Source organism: Puma concolor, chromosome D3 (genome assembly GCF_028749965.1).
Source record: "Puma concolor isolate L17-30 chromosome D3, mPumCon1.1.hap2, whole genome shotgun sequence".
Taxonomy (NCBI): Eukaryota; Metazoa; Chordata; class Mammalia; order Carnivora; family Felidae; genus Puma; species Puma concolor.
The window spans coordinates 9,289,003-9,304,711 of NC_141678.1; the positions used below are offsets into that span (position 1 = coordinate 9,289,003).

General features: G+C 51.2%; 1 protein-coding gene across 7 annotated transcripts in view; it reads left to right on the top strand.

Annotated features, from left to right (window-relative positions):
* The window catches only part of CUX2 (cut like homeobox 2), a 283,380-nt gene that overhangs the window by 261,106 nt on the left and 6,565 nt on the right, over positions 1 to 15,709 (top strand). For 6 of the 7 annotated variants that reach the window (XM_086681681.1, XM_086681683.1, XM_086681677.1 and 3 more), the window contains 5 exons: positions 4,034 to 4,824; positions 5,563 to 5,722; positions 12,380 to 12,649; positions 13,847 to 14,035; positions 15,251 to 15,524. In XM_086681681.1, the coding sequence (XP_086537807.1) occupies positions 4,034 to 4,824; positions 5,563 to 5,722; positions 12,380 to 12,649; positions 13,847 to 14,035; positions 15,251 to 15,524 (1,684 nt within the window). The remainder of the gene's footprint in view (positions 1 to 4,033; positions 4,825 to 5,562; positions 5,723 to 12,379; positions 12,650 to 13,846; positions 14,036 to 15,250; positions 15,525 to 15,709) is intronic. The other variant, XM_086681682.1, reaches the window with a different exon arrangement.

Genomic DNA, 15,709 nt, shown 5'->3' on the forward strand with positions numbered 1-15,709 from the left:
ACCCTCCTTCCTGCACCTCCTCCACTTTCTAGTTCCCAAGGAGACCCTGTTTTCCTGCCTTCCTCCTACCTCCCAGACTGCACCTTCTACACTTTCGCAGGGCCCTATATTAGCCTCCTCGTGCTACTGTTCGGCCACAGACTCAGTGGCTAAAAACAACACAGTTTATTCTCTCACAGTCCCAAAGGCCACAGTCAGCCTCACTGGGCTAGAGTCAAGGTGTCAGCAGGGCTGTGTTCCCTCTAGAGGCTCCAGGGAGAATCCATTTCCTTACCTTCTCGAGCTTCTGGAGGCACCCACATTCCTTGCTTCACGGCCCCTCCTGCATCCTCAAACCCAGCATCATAGCATCTTCCTCTCTGTCTCTGATCCTCCTACTTCCTCTCACAAGCACCCTTGTGGTGATGTGGGGCCCACCCACAGAACCCAGGATCTCAAGACCCCTAACTTAATCACATTTGCAAAGTCCCCTTTGCTGTGTGAAGTCACGGTTCGGGTCCCAGGGACTGGGACGTGAGTGCCTCTGGGAGACCCTCATTTAGCCTACCAGAGTGTACATTCTCCATCAGCCCCTCAAACGCAGGGTGCCCCCCAGGCCCTCTGACTTTAGTCTGATGTTTCTTAGGTGAGTTGGTCCACTCCTGGAAGTTCCAACAACAGCCAAAACATCCCATCTCCGGGCCACACCTCTCTCGAGAGTTATGGAGCCATAAGCCAGCTGCTGGCTGGGAATGTCCACCAGGGTCCCGCACTGACATCGAAGAGTCAGTGTGTCTGAGACAGAACTCACTCTCTGCACCCACCCTCCTCCCCCTCCCCGAACCCACCAGCTCAGGACTGGGAACCTGTCGAAGATGGTGCCCAACAACCAGGCGGGGTGAGAGGCTGTCCTGGACTGCCACCATCATCACTTGCTGGGACTGTTTCATTAGCCTCTTCACTGGTCTTGCCAGTGATATTCTAGGTCCCACTGCAGCCCATTCTCCACCCAGAGGCCAGAGAGATCTTTCTGGAGCGTACACAGGGTCATGTCACTTCCACAGCTCCTCCCCATTGCCCTCAAGATAAAAATCCCAGATCCTCAGGGTGCCTGGGTGGCTCAGTTGATTGAGCCTCCAGTTCTTGGTTGCAGCTCAGGTCGTGATCCCAGAGTCGTGGGATTGAGCCCCATGTCCCTGGGTGGGCTCGCACTGCGTGTGGAGCCTGCTTGAGATTCTCTCTCTCTCTCCCTCTCCCCTTCTCCCCTACTTGCTTGCACTCTCTCTATAAAATAAAATTTTATTTTTTAATTAAAAAACCCCAGCTCCTCAACAAGGCCTCCAGGCCTTATGGTCTTGACTCCTCCCAACCCCCAATCCTTCTCGAATGAAATGCTTATAGCCATGTCCATTCTCATGCTATTCCCTATGCCCCTAATGCCATCCTCACCCCTGGCCAATTCACAATCCAATTCAGAAGTCACCTCATCCAGGAAACCCCCCACCTCAATCCGGATGGAATGGATACTGATCCTCCTTGGACCCCCTACAATCACCTATATTGCTTGGTGCAGTGGAGCCAGAGTGGCCTGGCTGCAAATTTTGGCTCTGCTGTTTATTAGCTGTGTGACCTTGGAAAAGTTACTTAGCCTCTCTGTGCCTCCATTGTCTTACATTTAAAATAGGCACAGTATTAGTACTCCTTTCCTATTGTTGTGTGAGGATCCTGTGTGAGAATAGGACTGGCAAGCACTCAGCCTGAGGGCCTGGCATGTCGAAGGTGCCCCTGAAGATCTAGCCATCATCATAGTTAACATCGTCATTATTTTTCTCTCTCTTGTTGCATTTGTTCATGTTACACATGCCTCTGCTGATATGTCTGTACTTCCTATCAGTCTGAGGGTTTTTTGCAGCCAGGGACCAACTTGCATCCCTGCACCCAGCACTGTGTAGCACAGCACAGTGTAGACTGTAGCGGACTTTGAACCTGATGCTGGCTTCCGTGCTCCCGCTTTGTGGTGTCTGCTGCCCCCTGGTGGCACCTCAGAGCAAGTGTCTCGATTCCCAAGCCTCTGCTGCTGGAGAGCCAAGGGCCCTCCCCCTGCCTGGTCCCTGGGAGGGGCAGAGGATGCTTACCCTGCTAGGAGCCTACACTGCCCCATCCAAATAATCCACTGAGGCCCATCTATGTACACCTTAGTTTCTTTCTTCTTGATCGGCTCCTGGAGCAAGAGAGGCAGTCATTCAGTAAACATTGGTTAAGCACGTACTGCATACTGGAAACAGGTTACAGCTGTGAACGAGACACACTAGTGGAGTGAAAAGAACCATGAGAAAAAGACTAATAGAACTCTTCCATTAAACAACAGGACAGCTGAGACCAGAGAGGGAGAGATATACTCACAGTTACACAGAGGCCAAGGGAGAACCCAGGTCTCCTGGCTCCCTGTACAGTGCTCTCCCATGGGGGTGGAAGGGTCAGAAACAACACACAAGAGAGCACGGAGATTAAAAAGGCAACATCACTGCAGAGTGGGCCAGCCAGGGGCGTTCCATGCAGGGTCTGTGAGGAGAGGGCAAGGGAAAAAGTGCCTGGGTTGTTGCCCCATGCCCCTGACAAGAGTGAAAGCAACAGCCCCCCAGGGAGGAGACAAATATGGCTCACTGCTAACTTGAGAGTTCTACTCTGGGAATTGAGGGAAATATCCAGGATGGGGACAAAGATTTATATACAAGCTATTCCTTTATCGTTGCTCACAGCAGTGACAAACTAGAAACAACCTAACTGTCCAGCAGTGGGGGATCAGGTAAATAAAGCAGAGACTATACCTTCACGTGGCATAGGCAGCCATGAAAGATAGAACTTCTAATCATAAGACAAAATACTCATGTTGATACTGGGTGGGGGCAAACCGGGCTACACCCCCACATCAAGTATGATCGCCCCATGTATGAAGTTAGAAAGCAGCCCAAAGGCAATACGTGAGGAGATTTCATGTGGTTGCCTTTGAGAGAGAGATCAAGGGGATTTTTCTTTTCATCTTAAGTTTTGCTTTCTTAACTCTCTGCAACAGGCATGCAGTACTCTTTTATTTTAATTGAGGCAAAATTTACTAACCGTTTTAAAGTGAACAATTCCATGGCATTTAGCATATTCACAATGTTGGGCAGCCACCACTGGATAGCATTCTGTTTGTGTGACCATGTCACTATTCATTATCCTTTCTGTTCTCCGTGAGAATTTGGGCTCATGCCATTATTTTGCTATTAGAATAAGTGAAGCGGCTTATTTTGTGTGCTGTAGTGTTTTTCTTGTCTTTGACATTTGCATAGATGGATCTTAGCACATTTAAAAGACAGGTCTTTTTTTACGTTACATTTTCCCCATGAGCACTTTCTCTACATAGGCTAAAATCTCTGTCTACCTGGTTTGTGATGGCTGTCTAATATTCTGCCATACGGACGGACCATAATTTATCCAACCCCCGATTGTTGGACACAGAGGTTGCTGCCAACGTTTTGCTGGCATAAACACAGGCATACCTCTTTTGAGTGCATTTCGTTGTGCTTTATAGATGTTGCTCTTGGTTTAAACTAAAGGTTTGTGGCAACCCTGTGTCAAGCAAGTCTGTCGGCAGCATTGTTCCAGCATTTACTCACTCGGTGTCTCTGTGTGACATTTGGGCAATTCTCTCAGTATTTCCAATGCTTTCATTATTACTCTATTTGTTATGATAATCTGTGGTCAGAGATTAGGGCTTCCTGAAAGCTCAGGTGATGGTTGGCATTTTTGAGTGATGAAGTATTTTTTAGTTAAGGTATGTACATTGGGGTTTTTCTGAGGCATAATGCTGTTGCACACCAAATAGACTACGGTGCAGCATAAACATAATTTTTGTATACACTCGGAAACCAAAAAATTCATTTGACTGGTTTTATTGCAGTATCTCCACAGTATCTCCAAAGTATACTTACACAGATGCCGTGAACATCTTTGCCCTTGAAACCATGCCCCTGACCGTGGGCCTCTGGCCACCCTGTCCTCCTCCCCACAGGTGAGTCCAAGAACTCCACGGCCCCACTGGGCATCACCAACGGCACAGCCCCCGCCAGCACCTCGGAAGATGCCATCAAGAACATTCTGGAGCAAGCGCGCCGCGAGATGCAGGCGCAACAGCAGGCCCTGCTGGAGATGGAGGCCGGCCCCCGGGGCCGCTCGGTGCCTCCCTCGCCCCCAGAGCGGCCCTCGCTGGCCACTGCGAGCCAGAATGGGGCTCCGACCTATGTCAAGCAGGAGGACAGCAGCGGTGGTGGTGGCGGCGGGGGAACCAGCAGCAGCGCCACACAGACCTCCCTCACGGTCTTGTCCCCTGCTGCCTTCGTGCAGAGCATCATCCGGAAGGTGAAGTCGGAGATTGGCGACGCCGGCTACTTCGACCACCACTGGGCCTCGGACCGTGGCCTGCTCAGCCGCCCCTACACCTCTGTCTCACCCTCCCTCTCCTCCTCCTCTTCCGGCTACTCCGGACAGCCCAACGGGCGGGCCTGGCCCCGTGGGGACGAGGCCCCCACGGCCCCCGAGGACGAAGCGGCGGGGGGCGAGGATGAGCCTCCCAGAGTGGGCGAGCTGAAGGCCGAAGGTGGCGTCCCCGAGGTGGGCAGCGGTGGGCGGCTGGCCTACTACCCAGCGTACGTGCCCCGCACACTGAAGCCTACCGTGCCGCCCCTGACCCCCGAGCAGTACGAGCTTTACATGTACCGGGAGGTGGATACACTGGAGCTGACGCGCCAGGTCAAGGAGAAGCTGGCCAAGAATGGAATCTGCCAGAGGATCTTTGGGGAGAAGGTGAAGATAGTGGGGCCCACGGGACCTGGGGCGGGTGGACCACCGGAGGACCCAGCCCCCAGTGTTCATGGTCTTGAAAAGACAGGTTGTGTGCATGAACAGGAACAAGGCAAAAGCAGAATTCAAACCCAGGTCTGCATGACCCCCAACCCTTTTTCCTGCATCCACTCGTCCCTGGGCCCTGTGGGAAGGGAGGGCTGGGCTGACATTCAGTTCTATGGTTGTTAAAGCAGCGAAATGCTTCCCTCTGGTTAGGAGTAGCTACTTACCTCTCCTCCTCCAGAACCCTCCGTTCCTCCCAGTGGTCCAGCCACTAAAGGGTTAAGGCTCAGCCCAGCCAGGGTTCCCCTGCAATACCAGTGGTTAAGTAGTTTTGAACATCACTTCTGCCCTTGGCAGAGGAGCAGGTCAAGAGTCCGGTGAGTTGAGAGGAGGAGGAATGACGTCAAGGGAAGACACTCTTCCTAGAGGAGGGGGCTTTTGAGGGGGCTTAAAATCAAGAAAGATTCTTACACGTAGGGATATCTGGATGGGCACTGCCGATAGTGGTGGGGGGGGGGTGGGCACAGCACAGGCACACAGCAGGCACCTGGGAAATGAAGAACAAATCAAGGCAGCCCTGGCCTCCCAGGGAATCAGAGTGAACAGTGGGCCAAGTGTCCTGCAGAGAGGGAGGGAGGGGATGGCCGGGGTCCCAGGGGCCTGCCTTCCTACACTTCCTGCTCCGCCCATCCCCAGGTGCTGGGCCTGTCACAGGGCAGTGTGAGCGACATGCTGTCCCGGCCGAAGCCGTGGAGCAAGCTGACACAGAAGGGGCGAGAGCCCTTCATCCGCATGCAGCTGTGGCTCTCAGACCAGCTCGGCCAGGCCATCAGCCAGCAGCCCAGCGCCTCTCAGGGTGAGTGTGGTCGGGACCCTCTCGTGGGCTGCTGCCAGTGTGCCCCTAGATGGTCTCCCTGCTTTTCGTCCTTCCTTCAACCAGAGGGATGACGTCTGCCGGTGGCTTTAAACTCTAGGTGGCGCCTAGGTGCCTACAGCAAGCGGAGAAAATCTTCTTTGGATGCAGAGCTGCCCTCCCATCCCCTGACCAGAATCACTGACTGATCTCTTTTTCCAAGCGACCCAGCATTCAGCCTCAGAATCCTTAGCACAGACATTTGGGCTGTTATCCATCCATTAATGATGCACAGGCAAGCTGGAGTCTGAACGTTGCCTGAGTGAGGAAACTGAGGCTCAGAGAGTTGCCCAAAGTCATAGAGCTAGAAATGGAAGGATGGAGTCAGGGGAGGGACTCTAGGAAGTCTAGGCTCCCTCTGCCATGATGAGCAGTGGGCAGGTCAGTCAGTCCTGGTGAAGTGCAGGGATCAACAAGAATGCTACCATAACACCAGGCAACAAAATCATCCCAGGAGATGGTGTTTATTTTAGAAGTTCGTGTCCACAAGACAAGACCGCACATTGTTGGAGCATTGGCTACAAGCCTATCGATTAAAATATCAAAAAGAGGGGCACCTGGCTGACTGAGTCGGTAGAACAGGTGACTCTCGATCTCAGGGTCATGAGTTCAAGCCCCATGCTGGGTGTAGAGCTTGCTTAAACAAAATGTTGGGGCACCTGAGTGGCTCAGTCGGTTAAGCGTCTGACTCTTGATTTTGGCTCAGGTCATGATCTCTTGGTTTGTGGGACTGAGCCCCGCATTGGGCTGCACACTGATAGCAGAGCCTGCTTGAGATTCTCTCTCCCTCTCTCTCTGCCCCTCTCCAATTGGCACATGCAATCTCTCTCTCACTCTCTATTAAAATGAGTAAACCTTTAAAAAAAATTTTTTAATGTCAAAAAGAGTCACCACTCACCAGCCTGGGAAGAGGGGTTCCACAGGGAAGGGGACCAGGAGGAGATCGGGAGGGGAGGGCTCTGGCTGGCTCTGTTACTTTTTTTTTTTTTTTTCCAGAGAGAGAGAGAGCACAAGTGGTGGAGAAGGCCAAAAGGGAGAGAGAGAGAATCTTAAGCAGGCTCCATACTCAACGCGGAGTCCAATGCAGGGCTCAATCCCATGACCCTGGGATCATGACCTGAACCAAAATCAAGACTCAGGATGCTCAACCAACTGAGCCACCCAGGCATACCTGTTGCTTGCTCTTTGTCTTTAAAACAAACAGGGAGGGGAGCCTGGGTGGCTCAGTCGGTTAAGTGTCCGACTTCAGCTCAGGTCATGATCTCACGGTTCATGGGTTCGAGCCCCACATCAGGCTCTGTGCTGAAAGTTCAGAGCCTGGAGCCTGCTCCAGATTCTGTGTCTCCCTCTCTCTCTCTGCCCCTCCTGCCCCCTCAAAAATAAGCATAAAAAAAGTTGGGGAGAGGGGCGCATGGGTGGCTCAGTTGGTTAAGCATTAGACTCTTGGTTTCGACTCAGGTCATGATCTCAGGGTTCATGGGTTCAAGCCCCAGACTCTGTGCTGACGGCACACAGCCTGCTTGGGATTCGGTCTCCCTCTCTCTCTGCCCCTCCCCTGCTCGCTGTCTATCTCTCTCTTTCAAAAATAAACATTAAAAATTTTTTTTTTAAATAAAAAGAGGGAAATTTGAAGCAAATAACAGAGTGTTAACATCTATTTGGGTCATGGACCCAGGGAAGGGAAGGAGGATTTACATTTTCTTTTTTGTATATTTCTAGACTTTGAAATATTTTATAATTAAAATTTTAATTGAAAATGCCTGCCCCACCAGGCTGTTTTAAGAAGCACTCCAACAGTTCTAATGACCGCTGCCGTTTGTCACACACACGGCTGAGCACCTGGTACTTTCATCTGTAATCCTCACGTCAGTCTTGACTGGAGGGACTGTTTGTCAGTCCTACTTTCCAGAAGAAGAAATGGAGGGTCTGAGTAGGACAGTGATTTGCCCAAGGTCACCCGCTGGGTAGTGGCAGAGCCAAGCTTAGAACGCAGGGCATTTAGCCATTAGGGTCCACAAGAGTGCCCACCCCAGAGCCCATACCTGTGGCAGAGTTCCCGTCCTTGTGCTGTGTTGTGTTGTATTTTAATTAGTTTTCTTATTCTGGTAAAATTGATATAACATAAAATTTACCATTTGAACCCCTTTTAAAGTGTATAATTCAGTGGCATTTATTACATTCACAATTTTACACAACCACCACCTCTGCCTAGTTCCAGGACATTCTCATCACCCCCAAGAAGAACCCTGTGCCCATTAAGCAGTCATGCCCACTCACCCCTCCCCCAGGCCCTGCAACCACGAATCTGCTTCCTGTCCACATGGATTTGCCTCTTATCCGTGGAATCGTACAATATGTGGCTTTTTGTGTCCGGCTTTCACTTAGCATATGTTTCCAAGGTACATCCAGGCTGTAGCATGTGTCAGTACTTCATTCCTTTTTATGGCCAAATGATATTTCCTTTAGACCGCCTTTTGGCTACTGTGAATAATGTTGCCATGAACACCCATGTGCATGTTTTTGAACACCTGTTTCTGATTCCTTTCGCCGTATACCTCAGAGTGGAATTGCTGGGTCATATGATTTTTTTTTAATGTTTTTATTTATTTTTGAGACAGAGAGAGACAGAGCATGAGCAGGGGAGGGGCAGAGAGAGAGGGAGACACAGAATCTGAAGCAGGCTCCAGGCTCTGAGCTGTCAGCCCAGAGCCCGACGTGGGGCTCGAACCCACAGACTGTGAGATCATGACCTGAGCTGAAGTCGGGCGCTTAACCGACTGAGCCACCCAGGCGCCCCATATGATTATTTTTTTATAAAGCTTATCTATTTTGAGAGAGAGCGTGCACTCACATGCACGCATGGCAGAGAGAGAGGGAAAGAGAATCCCAAGCAGCCTTCATGCTGTCAGTATAAAGCCCAGTGCGGGGCTCGAACTCATGAATGGTGAGATCATGACCTGAGCTGAAATCAAGAGTCGGACACGCAACCAACTAAGCCACCCAGGTGCCCTGGTTTTATGATAATTCTATGTTTAACTCGCTGAGGAGCTTCCAACCTGTTTTCCATAGCGACTGCACCATTTCACGTCCCAGCAGCAGTGTGGTGGGAGGGGTTCCTATTTCTCCACCTCCTCACCAACACCTGCTATTCTCCCTCTTTGTAGCCATCCCAGCGGGTGTGAATTGGTATCTCATTGCTGTTTGATCTGCATTTCCTCTATGTCTAATGGTTCTGGTTTTTAAAAATGTCTTTGTTGTGTAGGATAGGATTAGGCAAGGACAATCAAGAAAGGTGTTCCTCGTGGAGGAAACAGGACAAGCAAAAGCTAGGAGGATCATTCACAGATTGGGAAGAGAGTGAGGCCCAGTGAGCGTGGCCACCCCTGTCCCTCCACAGACCAGGAAGCCAGGGCCCAGGTTCATGGAAGCAGAGATGTGAGCAGTAGCTGCTGGCTTGACATGGTAGGGGGTGGCCGATCCAACCAAGGCCCCCACAGCCACCGCCTGTCCACAACCTAGAGGCAGGAGAGGTATCCACTGCCCATAACGTCCCACAGAGTCCAGCCATCGGGTTGAGTATGAACCTGTTCCGGCCCCCATTTTGTCCTTGGCCCGGCGACCTGAGGGTGAGCTGCTTGCCAAAGGCAGGTTCCAAAGCATGGCCTCCCTCACACCAGCTGCCTGCCACAAAACCTGCTTCAAATCACCAGCCCTTCAGCAAAGCCCACAGTGGTGGGCATGGGTACATGTGTCTGAGGCTTCTCAGAATTCTCTAGCAGTTGAGGAAGCCCTGTTCTCCCCACATCGTCTCCGACTTTTCTCCGAGTCTCTCCGTGTCATCTTTTCTCTCCCCTCTCCCTTTTCTTGCTGTCTTTCTTACTGTCTCTTTGTCCCAGTCTCTCTCCCCGCACGCCTTCTTTCTGTGTCCCTCTCTCCCACTCTATTCTGTGTCCTCTGTCACTCTATCCCTCCTTCCATCTCTCCCTCACTGTCTCTCTTCATCGTAACCAATTGTCCCGTTTGCCCAGGGCATGGGACTTTCTGTACGACAACCAGGAAAGGCCTGGGCAGACAGACCAGGTGGTCACCTCCTGTCCCCACTCTGCCCCGCTCACATTCCTGTCCAGAGCCCCTGCTCAAGCCCCAGCCAACCTGACTGTCCGTGTCCAACCTCTCAGTGCTTTGTATTTAGTGTGTTCCTCCTGATAGAGTTGATTTCTGAATCTTCCAGTAATTTTGTCAGAAGCAGTCCTTGAAGTCAGAGTAGTCAGAAGAGGCCAGTGTTCTGCCTGGAGGCTGGCTGGTTTCAGGCTCATCATCTGGGTTGCCCTCCGTCTCCTCATCCCGCTCCCTCTCTGGTTGGAAAGCTGGCCCTTTAGGTGGGGATGCAGGTTTTCCAAGAGGCAGATGCCTTCAAAGACCCTAGATTCTCCTCCAGCGGAGCCCAACCCCTCTCCCGTGGCAGCGAGGGAAGGACTCTTGAAACTCTCTTGCTTCCCCAGACTGGCCCTTCCCCACCAGCTTTGCCTCTCTGATGGTGACAGTGATGGGGGGGGGGGGGGGGGGAGAACGTGTTAGCTCCAGCATCACGTTTGCCACCTGGATGACCAGGATCACCCCAGTTTGGGGGAGGCGGGGAGCAATAGTGTTCTCCTGACACCAGATACGGGCGGCCAGCCCCACAGGGCTGTGATGTCACCACTCAGAACTTGGAGGCTTCACTTTGCACCTTGCAGGGATAAGCAGAGGTCCTGACTCAAATTTATTCATTCAACAGGCTTCTGCCCAACACCTCCTTCTTCCCCAGGCTCCAGGACTCACCCACGACTTACCTGTGGTCCCTGCCTCCAGGGGCTTGTCATGGATAAGAGGAGAGTGATTCAGGGACTGGGCTTTAGCAAGGTCATCCTACCCAACCTGTCTTCCACTTGGCTTTTCTAATATATATTCACACAAACATCTTTTGATAAATGAAAACTGTGGCTTATAAACTCACTTTTTAAATATGCCATTGTACTGTGGACATCCTTTCAGCTTTGTTGAGATAAACTTGACATGTTAACATTGTGGGAGTTTAAATGATGATGATATGGTGATGATATGATATGCCTATGTATTGTAAAATGTTTGCCACAGTAAGACTAGTTACCGCATCCTTCGCCTCACGTAATTACCATTTTGTTGTTACGTTGGGAATAGTAAAGTCCCTCTTTTCATAGGCAGTGTCGAGTATAAAATACTGGATTGTTAACCAGTCACCACACTGTACATTAGATCCCCAGAACTTACTCATCTTATGTGGACATCTTTTCATTATGTTGTTTTATGTTTATTTGTTTATTTTGAGAGAAAGAGAGCACAAGCAGGGGAGGGGCAGAGAGAGGGAGAGAGAGGATCCCAAGCAGGCTCTGTGCTGCCAGCACAGAGCTCGATGTGGGGCTCGATCCCACAAACTGTGGGATCATGACCCGAGCCGAAATCAAGAGTCGGACGCTTAACCTACTGAGCCACCCGGGTGCCCCTCATTACGTTATTTTTAATTGCTTCAGGAAATGTCCGTATTTTATTTTGCTGATCTCTGATGGTTGAGCTTAAAGGGGTTGCCAACTTATTTTTTTGTAACTTTTCATTTCCGAAGCAACTTCTAATTAACTGAAGAGTTGAAACAATAGAACAAGCTCTCTGTACCCCACACACAGGCTCACCAACCGCTAATTTTGCCACATGTGCGCTTTCTCTCCCGACCATTTGAGGTATTAGTTGACAACATCATGTCCCTTTACCCCTAAATGCTTCAAAAAGTTTTTTCCCAAGAATAAGAAAGAAATGTGACGATGATACAATACTGTTAAGGTAGCCCACTATCTATATTCAGGTTTCTTTGGTTGTCCCTATAATATCCTTCACATAATCTTTTAAAGTAAATTATATGCCCAACATGGGGCTTGAACACACAACCCCAAGATCAAGAGTCGCGTGCTCTACCGACCGAGCCAGCCCGGCACCCCATCCTTTATAAAATGTTGTTTCTCCCTGTCTAGGATCAGATCCAGGACTCCTTGTATTTAGTTGTCGTGTCTCTTTAGTCTCTCAATTTGAACAATTCTTCTGCCTCTCTTTGTTTCCCAATTTTGACATTTTGAAGCCAGTCATTCAATAGACTGTCTCAGTTCAGCTTTGTCCGATGCTTCCTTGTGCACTTTTAGGAGGAATATCATGGAACTGATGCTGTGTCCTTCTCAGTACATGGCATCAGGAGGCATCAGTGTTCATTTGTCCTTTGATTGGCGATGTTAACTTTGGTCATTTGGTTAAGGTGATGTCTGCCAAGTATCTATACTGAAGAGTTAACTACTTTTCCCTTTGTCATCAATGAGTGTCTTAAAGAGAAATACCTAGAGACCGTGTAAATACCCTACTCTTCATCAAATTTGTATTCACTAGTTTTTGCATCCAGGATGGTCCCTGCCTAAGATATTACTATTGTGGTTGCAAAATGGACTGTTGCCAACACTTGGCCCTAACAAACAAGCCATCCAAACCATATTTGTCTGTTCCAAATGGCAGTAACTGCCTTCTCTGTCTCTCTGTGGCCCACAGCCAGTCCCACGGAACCGAGGTCCTCGCCGTCCCCACCCCCTAGCCCCACGGAGCCGGAGAGGAGCTCCCAGGAGCCCTTGAGCCTGGCACTGGAGGGCAGCAAGGAGAACCAGCAGCCGGAGGGACGCTCCAGCTCCTCGCTGGGGGGGAAGGTGTACTCGGGCAGCCAGGCCACGGGGGGCATCCAGGAGATTGTGGCCATGTCCCCCGAGCTGGACACATACTCCATCACCAAGAGAGTCAAAGAGGTCCTCACGGACAACAATCTAGGTACAGCGTGGTGGGAATCAAGGATGCTGCCTCCTGCCTTGATTGGCTCTTATTTGCCTTAAGCAGAGTGTCCTCACTGAGATCGCAGGGCCCAGAGTCCAGCCTGCAGGTGCATCCAGGACTCTGACCTGGGTCGGGTCCCTAGAATAGGACAAAAGGGAGCTGAGGGCAGGTCTGACGTGACCTGAAATCCTCAGCCCACAGTTGACAGTGAGACTCTGGCACAATCCTGACCCAGTGCCGAGCCCCTTGCCCTCTGGGGATACAGGGGAGAAGCTGTCCTAGAACTCTTACATTCTTTGGATCACAAAATCCTCTGAGTCTCCAGTGCAGGTCATGCCCCTCTCCCAGAGGGGTGCACACGGACCCCAAATTTTTCACTGCAATTTCTATTATAAAAATAAGACATGTTCATTATTTTAAAATACCAAACAGTCCGGGGGGGGGGAGCTAAAAAGTAAATAAAATTCCCCCAACCTCCCAATCATCCTCCACAGTTCTTGTATCTTTGATACTTTCTGAAAACCTGCAAGAATATGTGTATACCTTATTTCTTCATTTTTTTCCCTATGTAGCCGAATTTATATACGTACTGCCCTATAATTTGCTTTTTAGAAATGAACACTGTTTTATGGACGCCCTTCCACATTAGAATGATCAGACCCCCTGCAGTCTTTTTCCCTGTTGCAGACTGTTTCGGGCCAGGGATGCCCCACATTTTTTACCCAATTGATGGGCATCTTGGTTATCTCCAGTATCCCACCGCCTTTGAAACTACACCCGTGTGCATCTTTGTGCCTTTGAGCAAGTACAACTGGTGAATAGATCCCAGGCAGTGGAGTTGCTGGATCAGAGAATATGCACATTGAAATTTTGATAGAATCTGTCAAATTGCTCTCTAATGAGGTGATACTAGTTTGTATGCATGAAGTTTTCAGACACGTTCAGGGAAGCTCCTACGAGGAAAGAAGGCCTAAATTATGAAAGCGTTTTTGTGGGTAGCTGTCGGGTCCCCTAACCCCAACCCCCTTTTTACAGAAAAGTCCTCTCCAGATTCACACCTGGTGTGGGTTCCCCGGTGTGTATGGTCCTTCCTTCTGAGTTAGTGGAGACATCCCCGGGTTCTCCTCTTTTTCTTGTCTCTTGAGAGCACTCTTCCCAGCCTGGGGGTAACAGGTTGCCCTCCCCTGTCCCTAGGGCAGCGGCTGTTTGGGGAGAGCATCCTGGGACTGACGCAGGGCTCCGTGTCTGACCTGCTGTCCCGGCCCAAACCCTGGCACAAGCTGAGCCTGAAGGGACGGGAGCCCTTTGTGCGCATGCAGCTGTGGCTCAATGACCCCCATAATGTGGAGAAGCTGAGGGACATGAAGAAGCTGGAGAAGAAAGGTGAGCACTGGGTATTCCGGGTGTGACTACAGGCTTTCCCTTTGGAACCGTACGTAGTGGTAACACAGATAAACCCAGGGCCCCACCGATCCCACCTCAGCCTGGTGCGGGCTGCAAAAACAAAACAAAACAAAACAAAACATAGCAATCCCCCAGAATAATTGAAAGCAATTAAAACATTTACTATATTTCCCGTGAAAATCCCAATACCTCCCCTCTCCCAGCATCCTTCCATACACCCAGAGCTGCTTCAAAGTCTTTGCCAGTCCCAACTGCATATTCCCCAGAATGCTCTCTCGCTCTCTCTCTCTCTCTCTGATCCCTCTTTGCCTATTACCCAGATTCTGAACAACAAAGCACAAAATTGGTCCAGCAAACAGGAGTCCTCCCTTGTGGGTGTGGAGGCAGGCGATTGCAGATTCTTACACTATATCCCTGAAAACATGAGCTGGCATTGAGCACCAGCCGCGTGCCCACCCAATCTCATGCTGTGCTGAAGGGATTCTAAAAAGCTCAAGGTTGGGAGATGAGATACAAGGAACTGAAAAGTTGTCACCCAGGGCACCAAGGGCCCAGGGCCAAGCCAGGCTGTGAAGGGCACACGAGCTGTTGGCATCTGTCAACTTTGCAGTTGAGAGCTTGGCCTGCCACTTCCTGGCTGTGTGACGTTGGGCAAGTTAATCCCTCTCTCTGTGCCTCATTCGCCTTCATCTGAAAAATATAAAAGTCTCATTGCTGTGAGGATTAAAGTACATCCTCCATTCTGAAGTAGGCTTCGTTTTCTCCCCTACATTTTGACAATTTGAGGGTGCGACGTGCAATTACGGGGATGGTTTACGTTAATGTCCTTCCCCGGCCCCCGAGACTGCAGTGACATTCAGTGACGCTTGTGTCAAGAGGACGCTGAGTAGCACCGGTTTTGAGCACTTCCTGGGAGGGCCCCGCTAAGCCCTCTGCATGCTTGACACCTGGGTGCTAACGGCCAGACTTAGAGGCAGGTGTGAGCAGACCGGCCTCTCGGCAGAGGGGCCGGGAGGATGTGGAAGCAGAGCGAGGAGGGGGAAGAGGATGAGAGAGTGGCAGCGGGCCCCTGAGTTTGGGGCACCAGCCTGCAGCCGCCTCCTCCCCTCGCCCCCGCCCCCGCGTGCTTGCTGCCCCTGGGGCCTGGGCCTCGGGTCAGCCCCCCCTCAGTGCTTCCTCCCCCGCCTGCCCCAGCCTACCTCAAGCGCAGGTACGGCCTCATTAGCACCGGCTCCGACAGCGAGTCTCCAGCCACCCGCTCCGAGTGCCCCAGCCCCTGCCTGCAGCCCCAGGACCTGAGCCTCCTGCAGATCAAGAAGCCCCGAGTGGTGCTGGCGCCTGAGGAGAAGGAGGCGCTGAAGAAGGCCTACCAGCTGGAGCCCTACCCCTCCCAGCAGACCATCGAGCTCCTCTCCTTCCAGCTCAACCTCAAGACCAACACCGTCATCAACTGGTTCCACAACTACAGGTGCAGTACTGGGGCGTGCCCACCGGGAGGGTGGCCCCATGCCAGGGCTGGGGGAGCCCAGCTGGGCCTCTGAGAGGCGGGGAGACCGTATTACCTAGGTGTTTAGATGCAGATCCAGGCAAACCTGGGTGTAAATCCCACCTCCACCATTTCCAGCTGTGAGAACCTGAGCAGATCACTTCACC